At 39.4% G+C, this 9,648-nt stretch overlaps 1 protein-coding gene across 8 annotated transcripts in view; it reads right to left on the bottom strand.

The window, feature by feature from the left end:
- Window positions 1–501: 501 nt before the first annotated feature.
- zgc:154075 (uncharacterized protein LOC556929 homolog) overlaps window positions 502–9,648 on the bottom strand; it is a 261,564-nt gene continuing 252,417 nt past the window's right edge. For all 8 annotated transcript variants that reach the window (XM_043675943.1, XM_043675939.1, XM_043675941.1 and 5 more), the window contains one exon: window positions 502–3,488. In XM_043675943.1, the coding sequence (XP_043531878.1) occupies window positions 3,366–3,488 (123 nt within the window). In that variant the 3' untranslated portion in view covers window positions 502–3,365. The remainder of the gene's footprint in view (window positions 3,489–9,648) is intronic.

Genomic DNA, 9,648 nt, shown 5'->3' with positions numbered 1-9,648 from the left:
GTAACATTCTGAAAGCTAAGCTTCTTGTTGATTCAATTTACACGAGTTAGATCACTGTGTTTCAACTTGATTAGAGTGTTTCTCTGGTCTACTGTCTATAATAACAGAAAAATTTGTGACAGCATTTAATCCACTCTGATAGATGTGTAAAATATGGGTTTTCTGTCACACTCTATAATAATTTACTGAGGCTCCTTCCATCACTTAGAAGGACAAGGGCAACGTGTGAAAATAGCTTTCACATTCCAACAATGAAAACAGATATTTGCTGGTTAGAATGCATTCTAATGATACATTTTTAATTTTAAAGTGGTTTGAAATGTAGGTGACTTAGTTGAACACTGCTGCTAGCCATGCCCATCATTTTCACTTTAGCATGGTTAGTGTGTGACTCAGTACCTCTTCAGCCAGGACTCTTGCCTTTCAGAACTCAGGGTAACTCCTTAGAGTTCACTTCTCCCTTGAGAATTAGCAAATAAAGGACACTTTTAATCTTGGAAATTCCAGAATCTTTTGTTTTAATTTGCAATTAAAAATAACAAAATAATTCTAAATTTTCATATTCAATATTAATCTGATTGTAATTTATAAGTAAATTCACTTCTTGTACAAATAAAATAAAACTATTCACACCAAAGTTTGGAAATCACTTTTACTTGTCTTTTTCTGAGGTTTTGCCTGGTGCTCCACTGCAGTGCAGAGGCCAGTTTCAGCACTTCTGGAATTGGTCTGTCAAAAAATCAACAACTAATAGCAAATATCTTTTGTAATGTTGCTGACTTTCAGATTTTTGGGAGATAATTTTAACCATACTAATGAGTGGGAGATTGAGGGGATTGAATTAGCTATTTCAACCACCACCCATTTTACAATTGATCCAGTTGTTGATTTCTGAATTTTAGAATCAGATCCCATCAGTTCATACATTTGGATTAAATCCCCCCAAATCAATTTCAACCACTGAGATTGGTCTGACTGCCTGTCACTTACCAACAATTACACATAAAACCCCACAAATATAACACTATGTACAATCACCAGCCCAGCATTCACAAGGGGTTGTTCGACATTGCAGCTCACTAAATAAACACATAAGGGAGTCATTAGCCAGATCTTTGCTCATCTGTCCAGTGAGACCCCTCCCTCTCAAACTTTCCTGTTGGTTCTGTGGTCTCAGTCTTCAGCGCTTTTTGGAAAATCAATCCCAGCTCATTTGAAGGAGCTGTTCCTGATCACAGTTTCACTGGTTTAAGTACCATTGCGCATCACATTGTACTGGGTTTATTATTCCCACATTCCCTGCTATTTTGTAATTTTCAATCCTATTGAATAAAGATCTGAGTTAAATCAATCACAGTTTCTATTATCACAAAAATTCTAAAATATCATTTTGGTGCAGTATTCAATAGATTAATTGATCTGTATTTAATTATGTTAGTCTGTTGACTGATCTATGTTTAAGCATTTGACTGATTAAACATAGATGTAATCTCCAAGAACTAAAGTAAACAGAAACTTCCAGAAAGATTGAAAAAGCCAGAACTGAGAACGTATTTGAAAATATCCTGTGATTGAAGAAATATTTTAAAGCACTGTATTTAATATGTATGTTTAAAACTAGCGTCATTTCTGCATGGTAAATGAGATACAAAGAATACAACAAACCTGCAAATGGACAAAACTCAGCACTTCTGTTTAAAATGTAAATAATTTACCAGATTAATAACTCTAATTTACATTCTCATTAGTCCTCTACAAATGACTGATAGGAAGGGAGCAGATTTATTTAGATCCCACTGAGGCTGTGTGCCAGACATTCTGAGCTCTTGCAGAAAGTCAACAATTATTTGTAAATTCAGAGGAAGGTTATGCAGGTATAACGAGTTAAATCTGGAGTTAACTATCAGGGGTCCTGCAACTGGTGAAAGATTCTTGGTTCTCAGATACCCCTACAGTAGATGAATGAGCTTCAACAAAGGTAAGATAATTTCTTAACAATTTGGTCCAAATTATTCTGATAAATTTTTAATAAAATATTCACCCATCTTTTTATTTTCAGATCATGATGGGCTTGCTGTCTGGTTTTGGTAACATTTCTGATTAGCTACCTCTGCCCTAATCATTTTTAAAAGATTGAAAGAACTTGCATATACTTAGTGGCTTTTACAGCCTTAGGATATCGCCAACACTTCACAACTGCTTCAGAAATGCAGTCATTGTGGGGAAAACACAGCAAGGTGGCACTGAACAAAATAATAGTCTGTTTCAGCAGTGTTGGCTGAGGGATAAACATTGGCCAGGAGGCTTTGTCTATTCTTTTTTGAAGAATGCCAAAGTATCTTTCACATCCATCTGAGAAAGACAGATAAAGTGACCATTTAACATTTCAGGTGATGCGGCACCTCCAATATCGCCACACACTCTTAGAACAATATTATATGGTCAGGTCTCTGGAGTGAGATATTAGCTTCAGCAGAAAGGAAAGTTACATAGAGATATAAATGGTTGGGTGCTTTATAGATAAGGTGCATGTAAGTGGGCTCTAAAACAGAAATGATGTATAATAGGCAGAGTGTCTAACAAGTGTATACGACAGGCAAGGTATGGGATTGGCATAATAAAAACAGAAAATGCTGGAGAAACTCAACAGATCTGGCAGCATCTGTAGAGAGATAAACAGTTAACGTTCTGAGTCCAATCTGACTCTTGTTCAGAACTGTTGAAAATGTCATACCAGACTTGAAACGTTAACTTTATCTCTCCACAGATGCTGCCAGATCTGCTGAGTTTCTCCAGCATTTTATGTATCAGATCTCCAGCATGCACAGTATTTTATTTTTATTTGAATGTTTGTAATGGAACAAACTTATAATAAGTAGGCTGTACAGGAGCTGTTTAAACAGACGTTGATCATAATGGTTTCTAATGAGTGCAGTTATAACAAGAGCGCATTGTGATATATTGCCAATCCATTTGCACACATTTAGTGACTGCTGATATTGGATTTACAATCCTGTTTTGTACTGATTTTTGAATCAATTCTGAGTTTGTGCTGCTGGAGGAGAAGCAGGTGAAAATACCAGAATGTTCAACTAATTTCCACTTGGCTAAGGAAGTGTTACTTAAGCAAATTTCAACTGGGGGCATTTTCTAAAGTGATTCAATCCCACAGCTCTGTCATTTTAATCTCCAAGAATGGAATTTTGAAAAATTGATTTGAGTGCAGAACCTAGCGTACCACAACATCTTTCTCTGGAAAGAAGTGGCAGACTACTCCTGAAACATAACCCCTGCATTAGGAGCATTAATTTCCTAAAATCTACACCCAAATATCTTTTGATTGTTGAAATGATCACAGCATTTGATTATTCTGTATTGGCACAGAAAACCACGCGGTTTTCTCTCCTCGAACGTTCAGCATCAAACACCAGCAGGTGACTCAACAGGGTCTCTTCAGGACCTGTCCTGATCAGTGATGGATTGTTCTCCTGTGAAACAAAAGAAAAAGGAAAGGAAAGTTGCACATTGGAAGGCTTCACAAGAGCAATGCCATAAAGCACTGAACAATATGCAAAACATACTTTCACTATTCAAGTGTAAGCATCCAAAGCCACTTGGAGCATATTACCTATTGTTTTACATCAGGCCAGAGGATGCATGGAGGTGGCTGCTGTAAAATGGTGGAGTGAAAATCTCACAATTGCTTGGAAAGATATGATACTGTACGGTTGTGGATCTTATAACTGAAGTTAGTGTCATGGGCTGAGAAAGAGAAAAATCAGAGAGTTCCAGGTTACGGTCATTATTCAGTGACCAGAGACAGCATGATCAAGCTTTTCAGCAAAGCTGTCTATGGTGATCTGTCTAAATAGGTTGAGTTTAATGTGTAGCTGGACATAAACAGTTTTGTCAGGTTTCTAAGTTTCCAATTTCTTGTTGAGTACTATTGAAAAATATGAACACACCAAGCACTGCATCTGCTGAGTAAGTCAGCTGAGACATCGTTTTAACATCATCCGGTGATCTCTTTTGGAAACTGCATGAGCTTAGGAATGGCATCAAGTTGGAACCAAGCTCCATAGTTAAATATTCCTCTAACACTCACTATCATGGGTCATTTGTAGCAAATGGTCACTTGAATGAGGAGTTGGATGAATATCATGTACATGGAACCATACTTCATGAGATGCAATACCTTGAAGAGGACAGTCAAACATTTTCACAAAAATGTCTATTTTAAAAGGTTCACCAGATAATTCCAGAGATAAATTGCTTTTCTAATGAGGAGTGATTAAGCAGTTTAGACCTATACTTACTAGAGTTTAGAGGAATGAGAGAAGATCCAACGGAGGTATACAAGGTACTAAGCAGGATTGACAGTGTAAATGTAGAAAAGATGTTTTCCCTTGTGGGGCAATCTGGAATGAGAGGCCACAGTTTTAAGGTAACGGGTGGCAGATTTAAAAGAGAGATAAGGAAAAATTACTTCTCTCAAAGGGCTGTGAATCCATGGAATTCACTTCCCAGAGTGCAGTGGATATTAGTACCCTGAAAGAATTTAAAAGGAGATAGACAGTAATGGGTAAAAGGGTTGTGGGGAGCAAGCGGGAAAGAAGAGATCAGCCAATATAATATTAAATGCTGAAACAGGCTCATGGAGCTGAACTGCCTACTCCTGATCCAAGTTCTCATGTAAAAAGGAATCGGTTCACACTTACATATCTCAAGAGTAGTGGCCCTGACCTTGGATATTCTTGAGGTAATGGGAAGGGGGTTGGATTAAGAATATTTTCCTATCATTATTTCTACATTGCTGATACAACTAGGACATCCAGCAGAAATGTGAAGTATTACAGATGCCACTTGCACCACTGTTCCTATACTGTGTGCCATCAGGTCTATTGGGCTCAAGGGATGTTATCTCCATTAGAAGCATTTTTGAATTTGTTGCACCAACACACTATTACTGTAAAGCTGCCATAAGTGGTAAGGATGACTTATGTGTGATGAGAGGATGAGGGGGGGGGGGAGATGGTCCCCTTCAAGTTACACAGGGAATGTCTATGGCTGTTATTTATATGGACTTGCAGAAGGCATTTGATAAAGTCTCACATAAGAGACTATTAACTAAGGTATGAGCCCACAGAATTGAGGGCAAATTACTGACATGATTGGGAAATTGGTTGGATGGCAGGCGACAGAAAGTAGGGAAAATGGGTAGGTACTGAAATTGACAGGATGTGACCAGTGATGTCCTAGAAGTATCTACTTTAGGACCTCAATTATTCACATTATTTATTAACAACTTGAATAATGGCATAGAAAATCATACATATAAATTTGCTGATGATACAAAGTTAGGTGGCATTGTAGACATTGTAAACGATAGCATGAAATTATAAAAGGATATTGATAGACTAGGTGAATGGGCAAAATTATGGTAGATAGAGTTCAATATAAATGTGTGTGAGGTAACCTATTTTGGACCTTAAAAGGTTAGATAAAGGTACTTTCTAAATGGTATGAAGCTAAAGACAATGGATGATCTAAGATACTTGAGGGTTCAAGTGCATAAATGTTTAAAATAACACAAACAAGTGCAGAAAATAATCAAGGTAACTAATGGAATGCTGGCCTTTATATTGAGATGACTGGAGCATATGGAAGAAGAAGATACGCTGCAATTATGTAACATTCTGAATAGACTGCACTTTGCATACTGTGGGCACATCTAGTTGCCACACCTTAGGAAAGGTATATTAGCTTTGGAGTGATATAATGTAGGTTTACAAGAATGATACCTGAACTTCAGGGGTTAAGTTATCAGGAGAGATTAAACAAACTCTGTGCTGGGCACATTGCTGTTTGTTATCAATATCGATGATTTGGATGAGAATGTACAAGGCATGAGTAGTAAGTTTGCAGATGACACTAAAACAGGTCGTATCGTGGACAGTGAGGAAGGTTATCAAATTACAGCAGCATCTTGATCCGCTGGGGAAGTGGACCAAGAAATGACACATGCAGTTTTATATAAATAAGTGTGACATCTTGCATTTTGGAAAGTCAAATCAAGGAGGAGTTTCATGGCGAATGGTAGGACCTTAAGGAGTGTAGTGGAACAGAAGGACCTTGGAGTTTAGGTGTATGGTTCTCTGAAAGTGGAATCACAGGTAGATAGGGCAGTGAAGAAGACATTTGGCACAGTGGCCTTCATCAGTCAGGGCACTGAGTATAGAAATTGGGAAATTATGTTGCAGTTGTACAGGATGTTGGTGAGGCCGCACTTGGAGTATTGTGTTCAGTTCTAGTCACCTTTTGCTATAGGAAGAATGTTATTAAACTGCAAAGAGTGCAGAAGAAATTTACAAGGATGTTGCCAGGACTCAAGGGTCTGAGTTGTAAGGAGAGGTTGGACAAACTAGGTCTTTTTTCTTTAGAGCATAGGAGACTGAGCGGTGATCTTAATATACAAGTTTGAGAGGCATTGACAGGGTGAATGCATTCTATATTTTTTCCAAGGATAGGGGAATCGAAGACCAGTTTAAGGTTAGAAGGGAAATAATAAAAAGAAGCCTGTGGGCAACTTTTTTTTTTGCACAGAGGGTGGTATGCATATGAAATGAGCTGCCAACAGAAGTGGCTGAGGCAGTTACATTAACATAATTTAAAAGACACTTGGAAAAATTGGCCTTGCTAAATTGCCTATAGTGTACAGGGATGCGTATCTTAGGTGCATTGGTTGGGGTAAATGTAGAATAATAGGGTAGAGGAATGGCTGTGGGTGGGTTACTCTTCAGAGGGTCAGTGTGGACTTGTTGGGCCAAATGGCCTGTTTCCACATTGTAGAGATTCTATGATTCTATGAAATTACGTCTGTTTTCTCAAGAATTTAGAAGGTTGTTATGAACAAGGCCAGACCCCCTCAAAACATTTCAAGAAAGTGGCCCAGACCCTAACTTTGCTAGTTGTTTTAAGCAGGTATAATGCAGATATTCCAGGAGTAATGCAACTGGTCAAACCACTTAGTTTTAAATAAAACAGAATTTATTTACAAGATTACCAAATGAAACACAAATAAAAAAGAGAACAGAATACGGAAAAACTTAACCTATGCAAGGTTTGTAGTTCAGGTTGAGGGCTAGGGTGTAGATTTGCTCGCTGAGCTGTAGGTTTGATATCCAGGCGTTTCTTTACCTGGCTAGGTAACATCATCAGTGGCGACCTCCAAGTGAAGCGAAGCTGTTGTCTCCTGCTTTCTATTTATATCTTTCTCCTGGATGGTGTTCCTGGGGTTTGTGGTGATGTAATTTCCTGTTCGTTTTCTGAGGGGTTGATAGATGGCATTTAAGATCTGTGCTTATTTATGGCATTGTGGTTGGAGTGCCAGGCCTCTAGGAATTCTCTGGCATGTCTTTGCTTAGCCTGTCCCAGGATAGATGAGTTGTCCCAGTCGAAATGGTGTTTTTTTTTCATCCGTGTGTAGGGCTACGAGGGAGAGAGGATCGTGTCTTTTTATGGCTAGCTGGTGTCTAACTTTCTTCCTGTTGTCCTACGTAGTGTTTGTGGCCGTCCTTGCATGGAAATTTGTAGATGACGTTGGATTTGTCCATGGGTTGTACTGGGTCTTTTAAGTTTGTTAGTTTTTGTTTGAGAGTGTTGGTGGGTTTGTGTGCTTCTAGGATTCCGAGGGGTCTTAGTAGTCTGGCTGTCATTTCTGAAACTTTTTTGATGTATGGTAAGGTGGTTAGGGTTTCTGGCTGTGTTTGGTCTGCTTGTCGTGGTTTGTTCTTGAGGAATCTGCAGACTGTATTTTTTGAGTATCCGTTCTTCTTGAATACGTTGTATAGGTGGTTCTCCTCTGTTTTCTGAAGTTCGTCTGTGCTGCAGTGTGTGGTGGCTCGTTCGAACAGTGTTCTGATACAGCTTTGTTTGTGTGTGTTGGGATGGTTGCTGGTGTAGTTAATATTTGGTCAGTGTTTGTCGGTTTTCTGTATACGCAGGTTTGTAGTTCTCCATTGTCCTTTCTTTCGACTGTGATATCCAGGAATGCAAGTTTGTTGTGAAATGACAGCCAGACTACTAAGACCCCTCAGAATCCTAGTAGCACACAAACCCACCAACACTCTCAAACAAAAACTAACAAACTTAAAAGACCCAGTACAACCCATGGACAAAACCAACGTCATCTACAAAATTCCATGCAAGGACTGCCACAAACACTATGTAGGACAAACAGGAAGAAAGTTAGCCACCAGGATACACGAACACCAGCTAGCCACAAAAAGACACGACCCTCTCTCCCTCGTAGCCCTACACACTGATGAAAAAAAAACCCACCATTTCGACTGGGACAACACATCTATCCTGGGACAACACATCTATCCTGGGACAGACTAAGCAAAGACATGCCAGAGAATTCCTAGAGGCCTGGCACTCCAACCACAATGCCATAAACAAACACATAGATCTAGATACCATCTATCAACCCCTCAGAAAACGAACAGGAAATGATGTCACCACAAACCCCAGGAACCCCATCCAGGAGAAAGATATAAATAGAAAGCAGGAGACAGCAGCTTCGCTTCACTTGGAGGTCGCCACTGATGATGTTACCTAGCCAGGTAAAGAAACGTCTGGATATCAAACCTACAGCTCAGCGAGCAAACCTACACCCTAAACTTAACCTATCCGAAAGCCCAACAGATCATCCCAACTTAATGATGTTGTCCCAAATACTTGCAACAATCCCCATAAACATCCTTGGCATAAAAGGTTCTTATAAGAGAGATGGCAGAGAGACAGGATCAGCATGGACCTGCTTCTTTGGGTCCAACAACTTTAAAACTGATAGTTGCTTTCAGTGAATAGCTAGACTGCCAAAACCAAATCAAACCAGAGACAAGCTGAGCTGGGAGAACTGGCCACTCTCCTCATTGTACAAGTGTTTTTCTAAAAACTTGAAAGCCTTTTTGCCTGAGGCAGTATTTGTTAGCAATAATCAAATTGGCCCAAAAACCGTTCAAACTTAGATTTTTCGGAGTCTGTGTCTTTTACAACCTCTGAAAAAGAAACAAGGACAACATAACCTTGTTAAAGGAGTAACATCATCACAGGATTAAAGGGTGGTCTGATCAAAGTCTTTAAGATATTAATACGAACAGATAGATAGATTAAGGTAAACCATTTCCACTGGCTGGAGATTCTAGAACTAGGGAAGCATAGTCTTAGAATTAGGGCCAGACCGTTCAGGAGACTTGTGAGAAAGCACTTCTACACACAGAGGTTGTGTAGAGATTGGGAACTCTCTTTCACAAATGGCAGTTGATGCTAGATTAATTGTTAGTTTTAAATCTGAGATCGGTAAATTTTTGTTTAGCATAGGTATTAAGGGATATGGACCGAAGGCAGGTATATGGAGGTAGGCCACAGATCAAGGTAGGACACCTTAGTCCAAGAACTCCCCACCTACGTTCGGGACACCACTCACGCCCCCCACCTCCTCCATGATTTTTGCTTCCCCGGACCCCAACGTCTTATCTTCACCATGGACATCCAGTCCCTGTACACCTCCATCCCCCATCACGAAGGACTCAAAGCCCTCTGCTTCTTCCTTTCCCGCCGTACCCTTCCACTGACACCCTCCTT

The sequence above is a fragment of the Chiloscyllium plagiosum genome, chromosome 34 (genome assembly GCF_004010195.1).
Source record: "Chiloscyllium plagiosum isolate BGI_BamShark_2017 chromosome 34, ASM401019v2, whole genome shotgun sequence".
In the NCBI taxonomy this organism is placed as follows: domain Eukaryota; kingdom Metazoa; phylum Chordata; class Chondrichthyes; order Orectolobiformes; family Hemiscylliidae; genus Chiloscyllium; species Chiloscyllium plagiosum.
The sequence above is the reverse complement of the archived record's forward strand: the minus strand, read 5'-3'. Positions and strand labels throughout refer to the sequence as shown.